At 42.6% G+C, this 25,048-nt stretch overlaps 1 protein-coding gene across 7 annotated transcripts in view; it reads left to right on the top strand.

Moving 5' to 3' along the window:
* LOC306755104 (ankyrin repeat and SAM domain-containing protein 1A) overlaps positions 1 to 25,048 on the top strand; it is a gene marked incomplete at its 5' end in the record, with an annotated part of 63,958 nt that overhangs the window by 8,471 nt on the left and 30,439 nt on the right. For 6 of the 7 annotated variants that reach the window (XM_079239365.1, XM_079239362.1, XM_079239366.1 and 3 more), the window contains 12 exons: positions 5,039 to 5,119; positions 5,307 to 5,463; positions 15,878 to 16,174; positions 16,748 to 16,823; positions 16,927 to 17,028; positions 17,108 to 17,194; positions 17,300 to 17,469; positions 17,722 to 17,784; positions 18,121 to 18,253; positions 18,927 to 18,970; positions 20,911 to 21,007; positions 24,467 to 24,954. In XM_079239365.1, the coding sequence (XP_079095491.1) occupies positions 5,039 to 5,119; positions 5,307 to 5,463; positions 15,878 to 16,174; positions 16,748 to 16,823; positions 16,927 to 17,028; positions 17,108 to 17,194; positions 17,300 to 17,469; positions 17,722 to 17,784; positions 18,121 to 18,253; positions 18,927 to 18,970; positions 20,911 to 21,007; positions 24,467 to 24,954 (1,795 nt within the window). Of the gene's footprint in view, positions 1 to 5,038; positions 5,120 to 5,306; positions 5,464 to 6,333; positions 6,363 to 15,877; positions 16,175 to 16,747; positions 16,824 to 16,926; positions 17,029 to 17,107; positions 17,195 to 17,299; positions 17,470 to 17,721; positions 17,785 to 18,120; positions 18,254 to 18,926; positions 18,971 to 20,910; positions 21,008 to 24,466; positions 24,955 to 25,048 lie in introns of those variants that run through there. The other variant, XM_079239367.1, reaches the window with a different exon arrangement.

Here is a 25,048-nt window from a genome sequence, read left to right as displayed (position 1 = left end):
CGGCTTCATCCCGCTGATATTCCCTCAGGCAAATTAAGGATTAGCTCAGCCTTTCAAACAGGAATTCCTCAGCCAGTTCCCATGAATGTGCCCCCACCCTCCCAAACCAAATCAACTCTGTTTTGCCCATTGCCCCGCTATGGGCCTAAGCCCCTTCCCTCAGTTAGGTCGCTTGTGAGCCGGAGTAAGAGGATGAAGTGGATTGTCGAGCACCACTCTGACTCATGCCCTTGAGTGCCACGCTGCCAAAATGCTCGGAGGACGTAACGCTTGTGTTGTGCTTAAAGCTGCTGCTGGCAGCTCTCCTCATAAACTGGAATATGTTGAGGAAGAAAGATGTCATGTTTTCTCTGCACAAGGGTGATTTGGATAGGATTAATGAACAGCCACGTCCCTGATTAGAAACGTGATATTGTGCCAGGCTGCAGAATATTTTGGCTTGTGGTGTGTTAAGCTCCTGTTCATGAGGAACACGTAATACGATGCTCATTCTCCAAAGTTGGATCTTTTAAATATTTATTCATTCATTTATTTTAGAGGCTTTTCCTCTTACAGTGAGAAGTTGGCCTTTATCTTTTTTTTTTTTTTTCCTTTTTTTTTTTTTTTTTGCTTGAAAACTTCTGACAAATGTCAGTGAGAAGTCTTGTCATTCGTCTCATGATCCATCTGACACGTTGCAAAGATTGCCCAAATTCAGAGCTTAAACTGGGATCTGCTTCACGCTACACTGAGCACACCATCTTTAAAGTACAAAGCAAAGGTCTCATTTGTATGACATGAAAACGTTGTGCTGATTCAGTGCATAACGTTGCATTGTCTTGCAAACCGTTTCTGCCTTGTGGCTGATTTATGCTGTAGTCTCGTGCCACAGCCACCGCTGTCTTCATGTTTATGTTCATTTGTATTCGGGATTTTCGCTCTTAGCCGTTACATAACTGTTTTTATCTGGGACAGAAACTGGAGCTCCGTCTCCGTTTTCCCTTCTGATGCGTCCTGCAGCCACACACACACACACACACAAGGCTGTGCTGCTGCTGAAGTCGCCACTGCAAATTTGGCAACTAAAATTTGAGAGGAAGTGTGTGTGTGTGTGTGATGCTTTTAGAGCTGACATAATCGCAGCTCGCACATTTAAACACTCCCCCCTTCATTTATCAGTCCCTAGCGTTTCCTCCCACCCCATTTCCCCACTCAAGTGTGTCCTCCGAGCACTCCTTTTGATGTCCCACGACTTTGTGGCTGCCTGACTTGTAAGATGAGACCCAGAAGGCCTGCTGCAAGAAATAAACAGCTTAGGTTGTGAGTAGCAGAGTAGTGCATCCCTGTGTGTGTGTGTGTGTGTGTGTGTGTGTGTGTGTGCGTGCGTGCGTGCGTGCGCTCTGTCATTGTTCTGCAGGCTACCCAGTCCGGCAAGACACTTATTTAATGAGACTGCTCTGACTATGTAATTCCAGGCTGCTCTGAGAGCTATTACAGGAGATGTATTTTAAGGGGGCAAAACAGCCATTTACTGCGACAAAAATGAGCTCCATGCTTGTGTGTGTGTGTGTGTGTGTGTGTGTGTGTGTGTGTGTGTGTGTGTGTGTGTGTGTGTGTGTGTGTGTGTGTGTGTGTGTGTGTGTGTGTGTGTGTGTGAAGTAAAAGCACCCAATCATACTGACGTGAGGACACTGAGAAAACTTTTGTCACACACTGATTATGTTAAGGATCATTTCATCTTTCGCCTGTGTGCCTTCAGCCCTCAGAGCTGCAGTTTTAAATTGAAATATTTAGGAGCAGCTTGTGTCGTTCGCGGGCTGGCTTCTTGCTTGTACACTTCAAATCCCAGTAATAGTTTATAAGAATGTCAGATTTGTTGGTTTTTTGTTTTTTTTTTTCTTTTGGCTTTCAGGCAGTTTACTGTAAAATATCTGAAGTAAATATGAGGAAAAGTGGGTAAAAAAAAAAAAAAAAGATGTCTCCCTCCTTTAAAATAAAAAAAAAAAAAACCTGAAAAATGGGCTTCATCTATGATTGATTCTCTGTGAAGCTCAACTCCTTTGCTCCACTTGCTCTGCTCCAGCAGATGACTGGTCTCAGATATTTGGTTCAGTAGTGCTGGGATTTCTGAGTCACATGATTTATTTAGGATGTGTTTAGGTCTTTTAGAGAGCTTCACATCCTGTCCTGGCACTCTGTCAATGTGTCCTTTTTTGCTTCTTTGACTCCCTCCATCCTTTTCCAGCTGCCCCCCCCCCCCCATCCCTCTCTGTCCTCCTCCCCGCAGCCCTCTTTGCAAATTAAAAGAAACCAATCTAAGATGACAGCTGAGTTCAGCGCTAATGAATGAGAGTGCTGGAGTGATGTTGGCACACCTCACGCTTTACCTCCTTTACCTCCATCCCACTGCCTTGTTTTCTGTTCACGTCGTGTGACAGAAGCCTGCTGTGCTTCTGGACCTGGTCCAGGTGCTTTGGGTTTTTTTTCATTGTAAACGGCTGCTACTGGTTGAAGGGCTTTGTTGCCTTCCTGGTTTTCTGGTTTTTCTGAATCACTGGCCCAGTGCTTCTATATTCCTGTCGCCTCGGATGTGCAAGAAGGCTCGTCTTCAGCCGTGTGCAGGACTGCAGGTGGGAAGGGCTACCTGCTCTGGGAGACGGGGGCACTGAGATGGCAATCAGAGCAGTCCGGTCACACCCACTGTTGGAGACTTTACAAAGGGATGGGCTTTGTTTGTTTGTTGTGTTTCATGTGAACAGTTATGTAAAAGAAGAGAGAAACCACCCTCTTTTAGGTCAAACTTTTTACACTTCAGGACATGTTTAGGACAATTATTTATTTGACAAAAAAAAGTGAAAATGCCCAAACAGTGTGTGAGGAAGTGCATATGAAGCATAACTCAGTAGATTATAGAAGCACCTTAAGTAGCAAAGACTTGAACAATTACTTCTTTATTATGTTACTTTAAGATTATTGTGGAAGAATTTCAGCTTCAGTTCACTGAGATTTGCAGATATTAGTTTAAACACAGTTCAGGTCCGTGAGCAATAAACAAACATTTGTGTCAGGTCCTTAAAACTGGATGAGAACATGTTGAGTTCATTTGGTACCTACAAATTACAGGACCTGCAGTGTGATGTGCACACATGCACATTACAGCGATGATGCTCAAACAATATATTCTGCTGCTCTAATGGAGATTATAGCATTCATGAAAATCTTTGTCTCCTACGAAACGCTCAGGAGTTTACTTACGACTTTTTGAGTGTTTGAACAGAATCAGTGTTTTATTCAGATCATTGAAATAAGGAATCACCAGCTCTCTTGATTTGGTTTTTAAAATAACCTTTTAATATCATTTTGTTCTTTTTAAACAATAGCAAGGAAATGCAGATTGTTTCCTAACGTTCATTCATCTTAACTTAATTTATTTAAGAACAAGTCGTAGTCCAGATGGGATTTAATTCTACTGCTGATCTTTCTAAAACCATCACTACAATGGACTGTATTAAAGCATCTTCCACATCTGTTTTCTAAACCCCAAGACTTTCACTCCATCATTGTTCAAAACTCCTGATGCTCCTGCTGAATGTGGTATTTAATCATAAGAATGAATTTATTATCCTGATTACGTTTATTGTCAGCTCCCAGCCACCTGGTTATTAACAACCTTTTGAGTCACCTGGAAGTTTTATTTCATCTGATTCTTGCACTCGTCGCATCAGTGTGTGTTTGGACACAACAGGCGGTGATTTGCATTGCAAACGGCAAAAGGAACAACATAGCAGAGAGATGAAAGTTTATTCTACTGTGTGCCACGATGATGTTCTTCTTGATCAGCTCATGGGACCAGACTCGTAGCTCACTGTCTGAGTTTGGGAGTAATTTGTTGTACATAAAGCTGCTTTCGTGTGATTTTATTTAACAGTGTGATCATTTATTAGCAAGTATATTATTCTAAAAAATGAGAGCGTCTCTTTATTACGCTCCAGACTGTATTAGGGATCTTTTAAAGCCTTTTGGTCCCAGCAGGTCCCTGAGATCTGCTGACCAGGGTCTGCTGGCTGTTTTACAACAAAAGGAGACAGAGCCTTTGCAGCAGTGGCTCCTTCTCTGTGGAACTCCCTTCCTCTCAGCCTGAGATCATCTAAGTCTGTGATCTTTTTAAAAAAAAAAAGCAGCTAAAGATGCATCTTTTTAATCTACTTTAACTTGGTTTTATTTGTTTTTGTGTTTTCTTAATGTTTCATGTTGTTTTAAAGTTTTTGTGTTTTGTTGTGAAGCGCTTTGTGATTTTTATCTTGAACGGCGCTAAATAAAAAAAGATATACTTACTTACTTTCTTAATTTTATAATTAATGTTTGTTATATTCATTTATTTTGATGAATTCATTTGGAATTGTGTTCATTTTTTCTCGCCTCTGTCTCTGCACACACCTTGTAAGTCTTGTAAGCTTATTTGTGTGTGTGTTTTGCATCTTTGGGGTGTCTACTTGTACAAAGAAAGGCCAGCTGGTCCAACCTTTCAGCTTATGAAGAGACAGGCATTTAAAGGAAAGATAAAAACAATTCAGCAGCCTGTGAACATGTTACTGAGTGTTTTTATTAAAAACTCCAGAAGAACAAATGAAAGATTTGTAAGAGGAAGTTGGTAAATGAGATCCCTTTCTTTTCTAGAAGTTTTGAAATTTCTTCTTCTTCTTCTTCTTCTTTTTTTTTTTTTTTTTTAAAAAGTCGCTTTATTTTGACAATCCTTCTGAACAAGCCATACTTGTTCCTTTTTTCCCTCTTTTTTTTTTTCTAATCATACTGTCAGAAACTTTAACATTTACAAGCCAAATGAAGCCTGTAGCATCTGAGATAGCTTAGAGTATTGCATGCTCTGGGTTTGGGGGGGGGTGTAGCTGTAACGTTGACTCCTTGGAAGATTGGCAGCTGTCCTAAATATTTCCCATGTGTGAATGATTAGGCGTATAATGAATATGTTGTAACCTGGCTGCCACATCCCGTCTTGATTCCACTTTTACAGAAGCATGACAGTCCTCTCTGTTCTTTGCAGCATCTGGAGAGGCCCCAATGTGAATTGTGTGGACAGCACTGGATACACCCCTCTCCACCACGCTGCCCTTAATGGACACAGGTACAGTAGATCAACACACACAGACTGTTAGATGTGGGATGTCAGCTCCTGTGTGTCTGCTCTCTGCTAAATGAAGTCTTCCCTCACATAAAGCCTATTCCCATGCGTAGATAGAGTTATTGATTGTGGGTTTATTAGCATCCTTTATCATGGTTCTGACCTGCCTTGTCTCTTTATCCGTCTGCAGCGAGGTGGTGGAGGCGCTGCTGCGGAACGAGGCCTTGACCAACATTGCAGACAACAAGGGCTGCTACCCTCTCCATCTGGCAGCGTGGAAGGGAGACGAGCACATCGTAAAACTTCTCATTCACCAAGGACCTTCACACCCCAAACTTAACGAGCAGGTCTGCCGCGTTCACGCCACTGTGCTAGCGTGCACACGCTTACTTTGGTCACATTCACATTTCCGGACGCGTTCGTCAAGCACATTTAACACATAGTTATCGTCCTAAAAGCAGTTGTGAAGGCATTTTCTGCAGAAGACACATTTAGACTGCTAATGACACGAATTGTTTTTCAGCACATTTAGTTGATCTTTGCTTAGTTTAGTTAGCGCTGATGAGATCATTTTCAGCACCGTGACACATTCTGATGTTTGCAGATCCTAGCTGAGCATGGCATGATCCGCATACGAAGAAAAAAAAAAGAATGTTGACAAGAATGTGCGCACAGTGCATTAACCTCTGCATCATGAGGCCGACTTCTCCTTTGATAACGTGATGGTGTGAAGTGGTTTGACGCAGTGCTGAAGTGAGATGTGCTTGTTTCCTCTAACCATTTTAACTGCTTTAATTCCTGTTTTTGGTATTTTGATTGGTTTGCTTAATGCACAGAAAGGCTCTGGACTGAAACCATCTCTGGCCTGGCCTGTTTGGAATGAAGAGAAATGACACATCTTGAGCTTTTAAGGGTTTTTTTTTTTTTTAATAAGATGTAGTTGTTCTTTATAAATATATATATATACTAAAAAAAGCCCTTTTCTGATATCCTAGCATAAATCAGTCTCATTTTGTGCCATTTCTCTCTGCGTTTTCATGACATCTGATTGTTCATTAACTCAACTCAACTCAATTTTCTTTTCTCCTTTTTATATAGTTTGACTCATTTGTGATCATCGCTCATTCGTTCATTGCTTGTCTGAACCAAAACCATCGACCTATCTTCTCTTCCTCCCTCCCAGAGCTCTGTAGACCATAAAGAGTTCAAACGCTGTGGGCCCTTTGACCCCTATATTAATGCCAAGGTGTGTACACTGCTGCAAAAAAACCCAACATTTTCCTTTTTGAAGTGCTCCTTTGCTTTACTGCTGTGTGGGTTTGCTGTGCTCGGGTATGTTTTAGTTGCTGCTGCTCAGGGGCTTCTACTCCGCTGCAGAGCTGTGGGGATGCTTTTAATTTCACTATCAGCCAATCTTTGCTGCCTGGCTCTCTGTCTGCGTTCCAGTTGTATGTCAATGTTATGTTCAACACAAGTAACGCTGCTTTACAACATCTTTGCTCCATGTTGTTTGATCAGGATCTGGAATAAATTGTCTGGATGGAAACGCCGCTGAAAGCCTGGTGAAACGCTCCTGCAGACTGATTTAATAATCTTTATGCAAAAAGATGTTGTGTAAAGTAACTTCCGGATGTGTGATGTCAGAGATTTTGCAGCTTGAGGGAAGAAACTGCTCCTGAATCAGCCGATATGGCAGCAGGGTGAAGAGGCTGCAGCTGGGGTTGCCTTTTGTTTTGGACTCATCTCTAATGTCTTGTAGATAGGCACCAATGATGAATATGTTCTTAGCAGTGTAAATAACTGCACACCTGTGTGTGTATTTGCCAAACTTCAACCACATTCTTGTCATTTTCCTGATTCCACATCGACTGTACTTTCTTTTCCTGTTTTTCCTGTCTGGCTTACTGTGTGTTGTATTTCTTTCCTCCCTCCCTTCGTCCCATCTCTTGCAGTCTTACTGGCCGAAACTTCTCACTAATGACTCATTAGAAACTCATCTTTCACTGATACCAGACACTGTTTTGAGTCATGGGATATATTGAACTTTAATAGTCAAATTTAAAATGGTTCATATTTGATAGGGGATGAACAGTGATCATATCTGGGACTGTGCTCTCGAAGCCTTGCCTTCAAACAGCCATATTATGCTCATCTGGGGACTTTGCTACTCCATTGTCACTTTCTTTCAAGATTCAAACAACTTACTTTATCCATAATGGGCAATTTAGTTTTGGAGTCTCTATTACACAGGAGATATAAAAGATAACATAACTATGAACAGCATTTAGTAGCAGTCAGTGCAGTAAATCAGAACAGACAGGAACTGATTTGCACAACATTTGCATTATGTTAGTATGCAGCGCTACAATGCTCTAATGTCATTTAGTTATTTATATGACCATAAAAGCAGTTGCTTACTTGTTGGCAGGTTATCAGTAATAATAAAAAAAAAAAAGTTCAGTAATAAATAAGTAAATAATAAATAAATGCATAACTACATAGTAAGTAAATGGTTTTAAGTTCTATTGACATAATTTAAAGACGCCTCAGTTTTACTCTTAAATACAACATTCTGTTTCATTATCCTTGAAGGAAAATGTAAAAAAAAAAAAACAAAACAAAAAAAAAAAAACCTTTTTAAATGAGATCTTGTCTATTATTTTGGCCACCATGACGACACTCATAGTTCCCAGACATGGCAGCTTAATGACCGCGTTCCGGATTTTTCTCCTCGGGGGCCAAGTTGTCCTTGAGATTTAGGTTTTCTTACTGAACTATCCTAACTATTGGACTGTTCTGCCATTTGTTAGACATTTATGCATTCTGAGGGTTGATAGAAATGTTTTTTCCTCCAACTTTTTGTTTAGATCCGCCTGGAGTTCAGATTGTTCAATACTTTGGAAGTTTTGGGAATTTGGAGCTATACCTGGCAATCATCACTTGCATGACGCATTGTCCTTTTAAGCTTAAACTTTTGAGGTTGTTGAATCGAAAGCAGCACAGTACCTGAGTGCATTGTCGCAGGGCCGCTGGTGTGACTCTTCTTGTTAAAAATAATCAGCTCTCATTACGTTCCACTGCCCAGAAAAAGCCCAGTTGCATCCTTTCTGCGTGAGGAGGATGAACGAGCCGGCGGTGCCGCTGACAGTCTCACCTTCACACTTAAGTTCAATGAACACACAGGCTGCTCTGTGATCTGTTTTTTTTCTGCAGGTGGAGCTGGAAACCCACCCAGGCCTGGCAAGCTATTTTTGTACATTGTCACATCTCCCCACCGCTAATCTTCTTAGCATTCTGATGGAAAGGCTGACAGTCTTTTTTGCTGCTATATGCTGCATGAAAGACCGTGAATTTCCCCGCAGTCTTGGCTTCTTTTTCCATCTAGTCTGATTGACGGATTTAACAGTGAGTGACGCGCTGAACGCTGTTTAAAATGTTCACACATCCGGGTTAGTTTGGGTGCCACTGTCTGGTCAGGAGCCTGAATAATTGACGCCTTTCTATGAATAAATCAACGAGCATACGGGATGTTTGCTCCGGCTGGTTGTGGTTGATGGCATCATGTGATTGGGTGGGCGGGGTGCATCCTGCTTCCCCTCACATCACACTCCAGGACCAGAGTGCCATCTCATAAGGAGGCGGAGGATGGGAGGTTTTCAGTGTACTAGTCACTCTGCATCAGTATCAAAGGCCGATTGCCATGCTGTGCCTGTCTCTGCAAGTGAATGAATGGGTGATGTGTACCCCCCCCCCCCCCCCCCCCTCCTCCCTTCCCTCCCAGTTTGTGAGCTTGGTCTCCTGAGGAGAGGAATTGGTTGAAGGTTGTCATAGTAACAGTATCGGGGGTTATTGCTCCTATAGAGTGGATGTGCAACACAGTGGGGAGGCGCTGTTTGTACATGCTGAGAAAGGTGTGTGATGAGGCTGTCCAGTGCTCATCGTTCCCCTTCTGGGATACTTAAGAAATCAGCCTGGATTGGGTCCAGTTGTCTGTAATCCTTCTCCAGGAAGCCTGCTAGACTAATGTTTATTCATTACGTGGGATGGCCACTTTGATGATGTTTGAAGTGCCTTTGCCAACTACAGACCACATGATCTGACCTGTGCAGATCCTACTTCTGAAGTTATGGTAGGTTAGCTGAAACGGAGTGTTAACAGGGACAAGTTTGAGGCTGCAACAAAGGAAGACTGATTGTTTTGTTGAGCAATGCATATTTATACTGTTAGTCCCATTGTGATATGTCTCATTTACAAGGGAAGCATGCTTTGGACAAACAAACAAATAAATAACTTCATCACAGACGGCTATAAACAGCAAAGTATATGAACTAGAGTTTATGTAAAGATGTAAAAGAGGTTAGAAAAATACTAAAAAAAAAAAGATTATTTTGAGAGATGTTTCCAGTTTCCCCAGAATTCAGATTTTATTTGTTTATTTTTTAGAGTAATCAGAGTAATAATAGAAGTTTAATCTCATCATAATGATGCAATTGTCCTCTTACAACTGGGCTGCACATTCAGCTTTAAACCGTAATGAGCATTTCATTGCATGTAGCAAATTTAATCTGAGAATTTTTCCTTAAAGCGTCGCTTCTGCAGTAACCAGCTCCAGAGTAAACACGTGGTCTTCATTAAATTATCATTTATTGCTGACCTCCTTTTTTTTATAGTAATTATCTTGTTTTCTGTGAATTATACCACAATAAAATGTAGCCCATCGTATGCCTGGACTCACGGCATGTTACCTCTCACCCAGGCCTCATTTTTCCTATATAGGTCATGCGTCTAATACAATATATGTTGGTGATTTCCAACCCAGCTGTGCTGCACATCACTCTGCACGCAACTGCATATAACTAAGCTGATGCTCGAAGATTTTGAATTTAGATAATGGCAAATAATTTAGCTGCAAACCACTCAAGCATGGCCTTTCAGGGTTGGTGTGTGGCATTTACGGATGGACAGGGGGACAAGTTAGTTATGGCAGCAGCAGAAGTTGTTTATCATACTTGTTCACCTCATTATCAAGGCGAGCCGTTTCCCATCCGTCCTCCAGGCGCAGCGTTTGCAGTCTGGCTGCATGTTGATTAATTTATCCTCTCTGGATGCCACTTCAGCATCTAATCCTGCCCTTGTCAATGCATTTCCTCCTCTTTTCCCTGGTTCTCTGCTCTCTGCTCAACCTCCAAGGTTTGCTCTCATCTCCTGCAAGCCAAAAGGGGTTGAAGCATGCTTAAACCCCCCCCCCCATCATCTTTTTACTTGACATGAGGATTAGTATATTTCTGTTGTTTTAAGCTGCAAGTTTAAGTTGAAGGAGGAGAGATTTAGAGTATAGAGAGCATCACTTATAGCATCTGAAAAGACTTAACTGATGTAGTTTGGAAGGTGGGTCCCGTGTAATAAAGGGGATTGACTGTTAAACATGGGGGAAACTAAGCTTTCCTGTAAAAGGGAGAAAAAGTGCTCTGCTTAGAGTATTACAGTCCATGGCAGGAAGCCAGTTCGACAGGCATCTCATTACAGGAGTGCAGGGCCTGTTTACTCTGGAATGTGTGACAGTGCTCAAATAAAGATCCATTCGAAGAGTCCAAAAATTTCCAACGTAATTACCCCGAGCACAAGGTGAGGTGGCGACGTTTTGCATGTTTCTTGCTTTGCCCAGTTCATTATTAAATTCAGCGTATTTTAAGTTATAGAAAAGTTTTAATACAACACTTAAACATGCTTAAAGTTTTCATTAAGTGCCCATAAATACAGAAGAGAAATGGGCATGAGGAAGTTACTTTATCATTCTCAAGAGTCACGGTTACGTGCTGAATAGCATAAAAGTGGAGACTGGTGAGGAATTCCTCCTGTACATGTGTACAAGACTCATGAGTTGTGCAGATGCCAGCAGAACTTCAGATTTCAGCAACAATGCGCTCTGGCATGCATCGAGCGCAGGCAGCCCTTTGGCATACTAGCTGCAACAGCTGCTCACACCACCCCGCCCTCCACCACCACCCACCACTACTACTACCACCACCAGGGGCCAGGCTGACGTAACCGTCGCCTCGCTCTGCTGCCAGCCAGCATGTCATGTGATCGAGGTCGCCAGTCAAACCGTGTTACAGTCTTCCAGCCTCAGGTTGGGAGAAACGTAGCATCCTCCTCCCTCTTAATGTCGCTGTGCGCCCCTCCCTCCTCATTCTGCATCATCATCATGGTACGAGTTATCAGCTGACACTGGTTTTAATTAAGATGTGAGTTCCTGCTTTCAGCTGTTTTACAGTAACCAGAGGATTTTCTTGAAGTACTTGTACTGTCCAGGAAGTCTTAGCTGTGCTGTACGATCCCTAATCTCTTTCCCCGTGAGGCTGCAAGACATTCATGACATTTTACATAACAGCCTCCAGAGCTCTGCCTTGTTACTACGTGATTATCTGACTGATCATGTGACTTTTGGAGGCAACAAGGCTGATCCCTCTCTTACAGAGCAATCCTGGTCCCGTATGCTGGAGAATCCAGCGAATCCTCTCTAACACTGTTTGTTTCCTTCATCAAAAGTTGCATATCAATGCAGTGCAACTGTGTTTGGGTTTTTGCATTTCAGAGCAATCAGTTTTCTAAAAATAGTTTCAAACAGGCATTCTCCTTTTTATTTCTCTAATTCTGTTTCTATTTAGTTGATGTTTGAATATGTTTTCCATACTGATGAATATTAATACCATTGCACTTAGTGCTGAGTGTATTCAGCTTTAAATAATTGTTTCATCTTCTTCTATGGTTGATGAATAAATGAGTGGATTAATTCCACATTCTGCAAGCTGAACATACGAGAGAGCATACAGGTGTGCTTATAGTTATGATCCCTATATAAATATAATGTATCATAAGGCAGAAACAACATTTGACCAAATGTTATTTGTTTGTTAGCCATTTGGAGCCAAGTGGGAAAATATTGATTTAGTATGATGTGCTTGAAAAAAAACAACATTGCATTCAGGAAGTATCATGCTTTGGCCTTCTTTTGCTACATTTTGGCCAGGAAAGCTTGCAGTTCCAGTTGGAACAAAACTATTCTTGTTTCTGAAAGTGACAACAAACAACACTGCAGATGTGTTCATAATGAACATAATTCTTCTCCCAGTTTACAGGCAGCAGGGTAAACCTTTGCACCCAGTAAGTAACTGCATCGTGTTTTGATAAGAGGATGTATCAACCTTAAATCATGTACAAAATCCAGGCGTCACAGGTGCTTGGGTGTATCTGGAAGCTGCAGTGGAAAGGCCTCTGTGTGAATAAAATGCTAAACATTGCTCACATCAAAGGAGGCGAAGCTCACTGCTCGTTTCCCATCAGTGACTCACACGGCTGGCCAGCCATGTTTAATGCGATGAGCTGCTGGCTGACACATTGCTGCAATGCCCTGGCTATCACGTTGGCAGGGGGAGACACTTGGTGTTGACACAATCCAAAACATTGAAGTTATGGTATGTCAACACATGGTGCAACTTCTATTTATTTTTTTATTTATATATTTCAAAATTTCTTGATGTTGCTTTATCGTGTTTTAGCAAGTTTTGCTGCTTACGGCCCTTTTTTTCTCGCAGTTCTTGGAAGCTTTTTCTAAAATCCGAATACAAAGTTAGAGTTATGGAAAAGGTGACCTGGTTATCTTCATAGAAACCGTCATGTAAACATGAAGCATCACATGTGAGGTTCACTTGGATGCCTACTGAGGCAGAAGACTTTCACATTTGAGGAAATCAGTCATGATGATGATGATGTAATGGCAGCGTGTGTGTTCGCCAGCTGAAGTCATCTAAAACTCGGGGTAAATCCCTTTAAAAAGCCGTGACAAATGCTCAGCGGTGCGTCACACATGAAAGACGGTGTGCTCCTTATGTGCGGCCAACTTTTTCTTTTTTTTTTTAATACACATAAATATGTATTTGTTTGGAGCTATGGATGAGAATTAAATGCAGTCAATGGAGCTTCCCAGGCAGTAAAAAGGTTTTTCTTTTTCTTTGTTAAGCCAGCTTCCGTGTCTTTTGATTGACTGGCGTCGTTTTGTTTCCATCGTTCTCCTCTTTCCTTTTGCTCAAGCTGTGACCTGTTTTACCACGAGACTTCAATTCTCCATGTTTCCCTCCTACCTGCTGATCCCATCTGGTGCCAGGTCTTTGTGAAAGTATCAGCAAAGAGGTTAAACACCCCCTATCTAAACCCACCCTTTCAGTCCCTCTCCACACACAGAGTCCTGCTCTCAGTGGCACAGCTGGCACGCTCTTCTGAGAGTCATCCAAAACTGGCATCACGCTTATCCATGTGGGGGCTCCTTCCACCAGCTGTCAGCCCTTTCTGTAGGTGTCTGTGTGTGACTGGAATGACTGACTCTCCAAGCATGTGGCTCCACAATAGCAGGCATTTTTCTGCCACGCCCATTTGCACACATTATTCCAGGAGAGATAAAGAGCTGCCTGGGTTGTACATGCCCTCTATCTGGATTGTCATCATCACATCTTTGCTGGGTTTTATTTCACACCTTGAAAGTGAGAGATGTGGTTGTAGCACTTAGTTTTACCTTATTTAGCACTGTTCTGCTGTATCAAAGCAAAACCTTGCAGCATGGTCATGCGATTGTCCCTGTTGTCATTGTGTGCTCTGTGCATCGAGTTGGGCTTGCCCCCTGCTGGCTGTCTAAGAGTAGAGATCAGCAGCGGTGCCGGAGGCCCCTCGTGTCTAATAGGCATTGATCTTGTTGCTGCATGTGAACAATTAGAGCTAATAAGCAACACTTAGAGTTTGTGGAGTCATTACTGCTTTAAGACTTTTATCTGCTCCTGTGTTAGTTCTCCTACGTTGTCATTGAGCTTTGTAAAAGATGAAAAATGAGTAATGCTAATAATAAAGAACTTAAAAATGAATTAGGAAAACTAAAGCAGTGTATGTGATACTAATTTTATGATGTGAAAACATGTTTTGTGTGCTTGAAAGCTTCTCTGTTTTGTGAAAAATGAATGAATAACTGGACGGCTGTTCTGGTTACTTATTGGAGGCGAGGGAGGAGTTGGACAGTTTATTGGGTGCAGACATGATTTCCTGTTGCATGCGGCGGTCAGTCTTCTATAGGAGCTCGCAGGCAGTTAGTATTACACTTGTTATAGTATTTTTTACTGTTGGAACGCCTTCAGATGCCTATGTTTAAAAAAATTTAAAAAAATAAAAGCAAACAAAAAAAATAAATAAATAAAGCAAGCAGTGTGAGCAAGTAGCTTTCAGTAATAGTGGACTTTGGTTCTTGCTGCTTCAGGATCAAACTTTGCCTTTGAGCGTCCTCACGCTGTGCCAATGGGGTTAGCTGTTATCTCAGTGTGTTTATGCATTTGAACAAACCAGCTTTGGGAGCTATATTAATAATATTTGGACAGCGATAATTCACCAGCTGGTCAACGTCAAATCAGAACCTGGTTAGCTCCCCAGTTCTCTTTATGAAGCATCTTTGGGCCCTTTACTGCACACACAAATGCCTTTGATGTGTTCAGTGTGTGTGCGCGTGTGTGTGTGTAAATTGTTGTTTGCATCCATGACTGACTTTATCAATTTGACTTCTAGCATATCATCACTTTCTCATACAGTGTAGAGTTATGTTTACCTCATTTCTATTTACTTACAATTCCCCGTTTCACACATTAGCAACTAGAGATGCACCGATGCAAACAGCCCCCTATAAAGCAGAGAGAAATTATTTTTATTCAATCTTTTTTTTTATTTTATTATTTTTAGGTGTTTAAATATTTTTGGATTTTACAAAAGGAATTGTTTTGATTCTGTTTATATATTTATTTATTCCACAACTTGTGCATCAGCAGCCATATTTTTCCAAAAAAAAAAAAAAAAAAGAAAAAAAAATCCTGCTAATGTGCAGTTGAAAGAAAGATGAAAAAACTTGATTTTCAGAGTTAGAATTTGCATGTCAAACTTTTTAAAGGTGGATTATGTAAGATTTTCAATATTTAAAAAAACAACAACTAATAAAATAACTACAATCATAATTAGATCGTTTTTTGAACATCCTTCTTAAACCTTCTTAAATGTTTGCCTACCAGTAAAAAAAAAAAAAGTGATTTTTGTCATTTGTCATTAATTAAACTTGGAATTTAATAACGCTTCAAATATGGGCAGACTGGAACCTACATGTTTTAAAAAATGTTAAAAAAAAGATCTAATTATGATTGTACTTATTTTTTTTAGTTAATTTCTTTTAAATATTGAAAATCTTACATACTCCACCTTTTAAGAAAAATAGAAACAAAAAAAGAAAACAAAGTCATATGAAGTTTCCTCAAACACCACGCCACTCTTTCATTAAGCTGCCCACGTCTCATCGAATTCCTGCCCGTTTCCTGCCGCCTCTCACTGTTTCCTGTCCCCGTCCTCATTGAACATCTGTATTAGTGCATGCATGTTGTCCAGTATCCTGCACAGCACCACCCTCCCTGCTTTGATACCCCACCCCTCGGGCCTCTCTATGTGCTACATTATAGTCAGTGCTTTTTCATGGCCTCTTTAATTAATCTGCTGCTGTGGTGGTCTCTGTGCTCCGATGCGTTTGCACTCACGATGACTCCACTGAGTCACCCCTCTGCTCCTCATCAGACATGATTCAACCAGCTAATCTGTTTCTGTTCTCACTTACTGCATCCACTTTACTCCCGGTAAATATGTTGCCCATTTCCCAAGCTGCTTCTCATTACATTTTTTGGCCTCCAACAGAACAACGATAATGAGACACCGCTGCACTGTGCCGCCCAGTACGGCCACTCCCGGGTGGTGCGGCTGCTGTTGGAGGAGCTGACTGATCCCACCATGAGGAACAACAAGTTTGAGACCCCACTGGACTTGGCTGCGCTCTACGGCCGCCTGGAGGTTGTGAAGCTGCTGCTCAATGCCCATCCCAACCTGCTCAGCTGCAACACAAAGAAACACACGCCGCTACATCTGGCCTCTCGGAACGGACACCTGTCTGTGGTGGAGGTGATGCTGGATGCTGGCATGGACATCAACTATGAGGTGTCTTTATTAGTTACTTCATGTTCTGTCGAGGCTCAGATAGTGTTGGGTAACTTGATTCGTACTTGCAGCACTTCCTTGCTCTACTTCCTACTAACGCTATGAGATTAAATGTAAAACTTGTAGTTTGCATTGGAACTGTTGTGGTATCAAAGCCAGACTGGGTTGTGTCGCCCTCCCCTCGGGCTCTGTCTCTGCATCAAACTGTGCCTCCCATCTGTCTGGACATACTTTCCCCCCTCATTCTGCTCCCTTTTTTCCTCTAAATCAAGGATGTAGAATCTATTAAGCATTCTTCAGACCTTGCATCATGTAGCTTTCAATTAACACGGCCCTATGAGCTGGAAAATGATGTGCTTTGATTCTACAATCGCATAATTATCAGTAATGATGCAGAATGGGGGGGGTATGCTGATTGTCTGACTCAAGTATTGTTGTTGGAACAGAATTATCGATTGCTTGATTGTCTGGGCATTTTAAGAAGAAAAAAAACATAAACGTTCCTGATATGTTTGTGTGTCGCATTGAGCTGTTCGGTTTGTTTGAATTCTAGTTTTATTTTTGTCTCGTCAGACGGAGAAAGGCAGCGCTCTCCACGAAGCCGCCCTTTTCGGGAAGACCGAAGTGGTACAGAAACTTCTCAGTGCAGGTGATGCGCTGCTCCTAATCAACACATGTCTGCTAAAGATCCTCAAAAAATGGCACAACACATGATGGCTGCTATTGCTGACTGTATTTGTTCCTTTCTTTAGGTATCGATGTGAACATTTTGGACCAGAAAGGCCTGACAGCGCTGGACACTGTCAAAGACATGCCCTCCCAGAAGAGCAGAGAGATAGCCGCTCTCATTCTGGGTAAAGACCACGTATGCAAATGGGAAATACCTGTTTGGTTTTGCATCTAAAAGCAGCTTTAAAATCCTCTTTGTTAAAGGTCACATGAGCGGGAAACCCCCCGATATTGAGCTTCCCCCTCCGCCGATCCCTCCACCTCACGAGAGTCCCAGTCCAAGGAAGAAAGGTAAGATTTACATGAGCAGGTAGCAGGAAGTTGTCCTGTTTTTTTTTTGTTGGTTTTTTTTTTTTTTTTTTGTTCTTCCTTTAATCACTTTGACTGGTTTGACAGGTGACCTGGATAAGGTGACTGAGCTTATCTCGGGGCTGGCCCCGGGGCCCGAGGAGGAGAGCCCCTATGAAGCGCTGTTTGAAGCCACTTCCTGCCATTCTCTGGACAGCCTCACCAGCGGCAAGTCCTCTGACCGGGACTCAGGACGGCCAGACAGCGAAGTTGGCAAGGTTAGCAGAAGTTTACCTGAAACCACACACACTCAAACACACAACATAGAACAAGTCTCAGTTTTTATCCAGTTGGTGCAACACAGACCCCCCACTAGAGGGAGTTAGTTGTCCACTCTGTGTATGACTGGGCCACTGAAATATAACCTTCCTGTCGCGCTGAGGGGCTGCAGTTAATCTCTTTGCTGCAGTCTTACTGTAATGGAGAAAGATTATCATCCACTGATGTGTTACATGATTGATCACTTGCAGAAAGACCGCCTTGTCCACTCGGCACACCCTGGTCCTGGTCACGAAGAGGAGATGAGCTCCGAGGTGAGCTCACAAAGCTGCAAGAACAATAACCATCTTACACCACAGATGGCGCTGTCAGCGAATGCTTACACATCACTGAGAACACCAGATCTTCTTTGCTACCACCTCTTTTATTATTTTCTTGTCGTATGACTCCTCACTTATTTATTTGTGTACAGCTAAAATAGTTCAACGAGCGGAGATGCGAAGTGAAAAAGGAGTTTAGTTTAAACTTTGGCTGACCCAAGAAAACGGCAAAACATTTTTGGATCATAGGATTTAACTTATGAATCCTTCAACATGAAGTCCGCGCATCTCACTCCTGTGCTCTTTGTCTGCTGCTGTTTTTTTCTGCAGGCTCTTTATACGAGCAGCAGTATTGATGAAAGGGGAGAGCCAGTGGAGGAAGAGGAGGATCACACATATGAGTTGTTGCTGACTGCACAGACCAAAGTCCCACCACCCGGCCAGGAGTCCCAGTCCAATAAGGGTAATTGTTTTCTTTTCCTGTAATCCAGAGGGAGGAAGCAATTGTAAGATAAAGCATACTTTTCCTTTAGTTAGTCTGTTTTATGTCTGCAAGGATTTCTGGGCCAACAAGTCTCACATTAACTCCTTGCATCCTTTCTTTCCTGGAGTCCATGGTGCTGCTGCTGTGGACCAAATGGAACAATACAGCTGAATTTGGATTGTCAGGCCCATAGCACACACATGTAACGTACCAGTAGTTGCCTTAAATTGGGTTAAACCAGAAGCCATTTTGATCCCAAGATGTTGATGTTGATCTCCTGATGACCCTGCAGCTGAATGAGCTTCAATAGGAGCAATCTGTTTTCACAAGTGTTAAGGATGAATTATGCCATAAAGACAGCATTAATAACTTAGTTTTTATGTCCACTGTTAAGGAGAAAAATAGTTTTATTCTGTTTTAGAACAGCTTCATCGTATCAGTGCTGTTTAACAGGCAGGAACATCAATCTAAAGGCCATCTGACATGTAGATTGTAATGTCACCGTGAATAAAACATGATTTTATTCTAAGTTGCTTCCTCGTTGAGAGCTTCATGTCTCTGCTGACCGTTAGAACCTGAAGTAGATTGTCTATCTGAATGGATTAAGGCAATCCTCCACCTGTCCTAACTCTTATGTTTAATGTCTCTTCAGATGAGAATACCACTACGCCATCTTCCAATAGCGTCCTACCTCAGGTATTTCCACTTGCTTTCATTGTTCTTTTCACAGTTTCCCCTGGAATCAAGAAGCACGTTAAATAATGAAGCATTTTATCTTTTCATGGAATATATTCGCTCGGTTCTGGCAACAGCGCGTCTTTAAAAAGTAGTTCCAGGGTGATGTTTGCTGTTGTGTAGCATCCTCAGCAAACATCTGGGAAGTGAGACCAGCGGGAGTTTTAGGAAAGGAAAGTTGTCACATTCTGGTCTGATGCAGGATTTCAGCTCAACATGCATCACATGTTTTCTATTACTGAAAGATCCGGATTGCAAGCTGGTCTTTTCAGGACCCAGACTCTTCTCTTGTGAAGCCGTGTTGTTGGTAAGGATGTAGTATGTGATATGCCTTCCCTGAAAGAGAAGTTGTCTGAATGAGATGGTTTGAGAATGAGAGTCTGAATGAGGTTGACAAGAAGCTGATGGATCCATTTGAGTTCAATCAGGTGCGCTGGTGCAGGAAAAAAACAAAAACCTGGCGGATACCTGACCTCAAGGACTGTGTCGAGGACTCCTTGTGCTTTTCAACATCGATGGAGCTTCCAGACTTGTGGAAGCTGCCCACACCAGAAGCAGCAATGCAACCCTATCAGAGATGCTTTCAGCATCATTTATTGTCATTAAACATCCAAAGTGTTCCTGCTTCTTCATAGCATGATAGAGTTTAACCTTTCATGTGTGGATTTCTCAGTGAACTTTGGTCATAGATGGTGAATCCAGGCAGTGATTTCCAGTACAGAACCATGTGTGCATTTAATGCAGTTCTGCCTGAGGGCCCCAAGATCACCTGCATCACCATTTACCTTCAGCCTTGTCCTATGTGCACAGAGATTCCCCCTGATTCTCTGAATCTCTTGATGATATTATACACTGGTTGGATCATCAAATCCTCACAATTTTACAATGAACATTTTTCTGAAATTGTTCCACAATCCTGAGAAATATCTGATGGATTGGCGAACCTCTGCCCATATTTACATCCAAAAGGATTGCTCTGTTGGGATCAATAAAGTGCCTTGAGTCTTGAGGCTCTCTCTTTAAAATGCTCCTTTTCCACCCAATCATGTTACTGAACTGATGACAATATAATTAGTCATCAAATACTCCAGCAGTTGTTTCTGATCGCTGCCAATTACCTTTTCAGTTTTTCTTTCCCCTGTTCCAACTTTGAGATTTGGTGCTTCCATCCCATTCAAAATGCTGGATTTTTCCACAGATTGGTTCAATCTTTCTACATCTGATATGTTGTTTTTCTTCCTCTGAGAGTAAAATATGAGATTTGTCAAGCATTGCCTTTTTAAAATTCCAATTATAAGTAATGATAATGAAAATTGTTATATTGAGGCCTTTTCCACACTGACCTATACAAAGCAACCCCATTTAGCTGTATGAAGAAAGCTGATGCCCCCCACACTGTTTGAGACTGAGTCCTGTACCCAGATAGAGCAGAGGACAACTTAAACTGGGGACAATAACTGTCCACTTTTTAAGCTGTCACTCGATTTATTGCTGCCATCTCATTTTATGACCTTTTCGTATCTATTATTCAGTTAGCAGCTTTTTATCTTTATTGCCGCCCACCAACAACCCCACCTGCTCCCCCGTATATATCTGCTTGCATCTTTTATTTTAAGCCCTTATTGGATTAGTTGCTCCTCTCAGCTGTCCAGTCATAATAAATTAGCCTCTTGGTGTCTCATCTGTGCCTTAATCTTCCGCCTTCTGAGCTCATGTAGGGAAAACTTCCACCGTCACTGTAGTACCTCGATGAATTCATTATTAGGCTGGATGGGCGATTAGTCTGTCTGGGTAATTGGATAACCAGGAAACAGCAAATGCTAAAAGGATTGTCTGCTAACACTGGAATTATTTGACAGCTGCATGTAAACCGCTTTTCTTTTTCTTCCCTGGTTTCGAAGCGTAAAGCGCCCGCACCCCCAAATGACTTCAGAGCCGCAAGTAAGACGAAAGACAGTCTGCACCCTCCTGCGCGGATGGGCCCACACGCACCAGGAGGTGAGTCCTCACATTTTAACTGCCTAATAAGGTGTAATGACTGCAGCTGGTGCTGCACTTAGTGTAAAGAGAGATGGACTGGACGCACTGGAATCGGGAGTCGCAAGCCAAAACATGATGAAATAGGAGAGGCGCATTTGAGTTTGACGCATTTGAGATGGGCTGACTTGGATTATCCCCGTCAGGAAATACACAATTGGCATTCTCAGGCAGCAGAGCGGATTTGGCCCGTTGGGAGCGGGGCTGATTGACTTTCTTTGGCAAGAGGGCGAGACTCGTTTTACTGCCAATATGAAACAGAATTCTTGATCAGATTGTGACATTACTATCTTTGCGCCACAGATCCAGTTCGCTGCTTAAAGCTGGATATGTCTAGCATGCAGCTGATGAGGAGCACAGCCGCTGGATTTCTGCTGCCACACGCGCAGATATCTTTATCAAATTAATAGATTTTTGGAGAATGATTGCGGAAAGGAAAAAAAGTAGAAAAAAATTGCGTGTAATCATTTTCCACAAGACATTTTTTTGTATTTGCCCATAAGTTTTTACAGCCATGTGAAAAGAAAGTACTTAAATGATAAGTTTTTATATATCAGGCCAGAATAAATAAAAATGATTATAATAACAATATGGTCTTTACCAGATCTTAAAAATGGATAAATTTAGATTCAGATTAGCAGCAACAAAACATAATTTCACATCATTGTTTTATCTAAGAAAAGGTAATAAATTATGAACAGTGGTCTTTCCATGTGGAGTTTGCATGTTCTCTCCGTGTATGCGTGGGTTCTCTCCGTGTACTCCAGCCTCCTCCCACTGTGCAAAGACATGCATGTTAGGTTAATTGGTTACTCTGAATTGCCCCTAGGAGTAAGTGTGAGTATGAATTGTTTGTTTCTTTGTGTTGCCCTGTGATGGACTGGTGACCTGTCGGCCTTTCGTCCAATGATTGCTGGGACAGACTCCAGCTTCCCCTCGACCCTGACTGGACTAAGTGTTTAGGAAAATGGATGGATGGCATTTTCCATCAGTGAGAAGGTTTATTCCCACAATTAGAACTCCCAGCAAGTCAAACCCAAGATCTGATCAAAGAAACTGAAAAAACTCAAGAGACACATGTTGGACTCAGGCTTCAGTTAGCAGGATCAGTGTTAGTCCAAATCCTTCGGGGTTTGAACCTGTTTCGCCCATAAAATACGTTTGATTTTGCCTTCATAGACCACATAAACTATGCTTTCAGAGCCCACGTTTAGTGCCTTTTTCCACACAACCTCATCTTTATAATCTGATAATTACTTGTTTTGCTTTGTGAACATGTCAGGCTGGAAAATATACCAAAAAAAAAAAAAAATCAATTCTAAATAAAAAAAATTCAAAGATTATTATTATTAAGTTAAGTTTACAATTTTTTCAGTTATAAAACGATGAAAAAAATTCAGAAACTCATGGACTGCCCATCCAGCCCCCCCCCCCCCCCCCCCCCCCCCCCCCTTCAGGGTGGACAGTCGGGGACCAAACCTCAGCAATCTCTGCTGCAGGTGGAAGTTTTTCCCAGTCAGCAAGATCACTGTGTATATTGTCTGTCAAAAACCACATTGCTGTTCTCAGCAGGAATGTACAGCATGCCAGCAGAACCCCCCCCCCATCCACCTCCTTGTTTTATAGTGTTCCAAAAGACATTTATGACAAAGAAGAAGATCTATGATCCTTACCATTCCTTACAGTAAAGAGCGATTACGTCTTTGCTTTTTGCATTGATTGTGTTTAATAAGACATCATTTTCTATTGACTGCTGCTGTCAGTAGAGGTTTTTGTTTACTCGCTGTGACAGTAAACGTCCGCATGTCAATAATATGGCCCGAGGATCCTTGCTGATGCGGAATACCTCTGCATGTGTGAATAAAAGCAGAGCAGACGGGACATGAATTGACTTTGGCTGATCCGGCGTGCTGAGTGACAGCCAGCTCTGCCTCTACGGCGTCTGCAAACCAAGCATGACATCACTAGCGAGGCATTATCCACACTGCCGTCGCCAAATGAAATACACACCTCGCCTCTATTTGTAAGACTTGCATTAACATAAGACTGTGTGTGTGTGTGTGTGCGCGTATTTCCCCTGTTTAACTAAAGCAGCGGCGGTGGGGTGGTCTCTGTAAGGGTTAACACCATGTGTGCTTATTGGAAGCATATATGATGTGCTCATAGGGCGTTTACACTCCCCAGCTGCCAAGGAGGGCGTGGGTGTTTTAGGCTGTGATCTCAACATATGTGTACGGTACACTCACTCAACAACAACACACACAAATTACCACATGCCTCCCACCCACCTACCCCCGTGTTTTTGGAAGTGGTGAGATCAGGGCGTTGTGTGGTTCACTCCCCTCGACGTAAATGGCCCCTGAAAAGGGTGAAGCGGTGGTTCTCCTTGTGATTCTTCTTCTACAGATAGCCCAGCAGCTGCACGCTTCAGCACAAAGCTGCTTTGTGGAGGACAAATAAAAAAGCGACACAACAGGTCGTTACTTTCCTGTGGTGTCGCTGCCCTAGATTCTCTGTCACCAAACACCCCGACCCTGTCACCCTGGCAGAGACTACACACACATATACACACACACACACACACACACAACACTCTTCCTACGCCATGTGTCACAGGACTAATTATCAAGAGTCTGGCTGCTGGAGGATAGGGTGATTCAAATTTCCATTCCTGAACCACCATTAGGGTCTAGAATTAGACGCTAGAAGACACAGAAGGCTGCGGGTCACTCAGCAGACAACAGCAGGCAGAGGAGGACGACAACAAAACTGAGCTCAGGCGGCTGCTTCAAGTTGAAGCATAGATGAAAACGGGCTGATTTGATTGTGGAAAAGAAGCTTAGGTGGCGGTAATTCCTCCGGGATAGGGAGGAGGAAAATCTAATTGTTTTTAATAGCACTTCAGCCTCATTAAGGAGCTGCTTTGGTTGGAGAAGGCTACTAAAGTAAGTTCTCCTACTAAGTGATATTTTATGGGGTTTTTTGTATGGCAGCATGTTTATCTAGTTAAATATGTGTAAGTTATGTTTGTGTGGGAGTTTATTGAGTAACTTGGGGGAATTTTTGGTGTAATATTGGGGGGGGGAAACTGAAGTATATGAGTGAGGTCGCTTCAACTCCCTGTTCGAAGGCAGGAACCAGCAGACAGTCGTCAGACGGCTGCAAGCTGGATTTGGAATTCAGTTATTTCGACATCCAACAAACGCCCTTTCCTTTGCTGGGTTTCTTCTCTCCCTCTTCTCTCCATCACTCCTGGTAGGAAACAATTGCAGATCTGTTTCAGGGCATGTGTGGGTGGTTTCTTATTAGCCTCGCTCTGAAGAATCTGCCCCTCAGATGGAAGTCCACTTTCCAGCCCCTCACAAGCTACTTTCTTCCCCAGCTGACTTTCACTCTTCTTCACTTCTTTTCGTTGTCTAGATAACTCCCAGCTAAGCCAGGATCAGGGAGCAGGTGTCCCGGAGCAGTTCACCGGCCTCCTGCACGGATCTTCTCCGGTCATCGACTGCCGCGAGGACGCCTTCAGGGTTCCAGGTGGCCTTCCACCCAACCAGGGCCAGCCAGACGCAAAGAAATCTGCCAAAGTGAAAGAGGTAGCCTCGGCCGCTTCGCCGACACCTACCCGACCCAGTATGGCCGCCATCCTGACAGACTGTGATCCAAAAGCAATTTACGCAACTGTGAACAAGGAGCACAGGGACTCAGGGGCAGGATCCAGCGTTCGGATGCGCCCGCCTGGGGACCTGAAGTTGGCACGCAGCCTCTCAAAGTCTGACTCAGACTTGCTCGTGTCGCCTCCTGGCGAGGAGGAAGGGGGACTTGGAAACCGTAGCGAGTCTGTTTCTAACTGTAGCACTGGCAAAAAGAGGCTCGAGAAATCTCCTTCTTTCACCTCAGAATGGGACGAGGTAAGTTTTCCATCGCATGATGAGTTCTGAGAACTAACGTAGGATTCACATCCTGGCACGCTAGATGTATGAGTCAACATATTGTCTCAGATTC

This window comes from Telmatherina bonti (assembly GCF_933228915.1).
Source record: "Telmatherina bonti genome assembly, chromosome: 4".
NCBI classification, from domain to species: Eukaryota; Metazoa; Chordata; class Actinopteri; order Atheriniformes; family Telmatherinidae; genus Telmatherina; species Telmatherina bonti.
The sequence above is the reverse complement of the archived record's forward strand: the minus strand, read 5'-3'. Positions and strand labels throughout refer to the sequence as shown.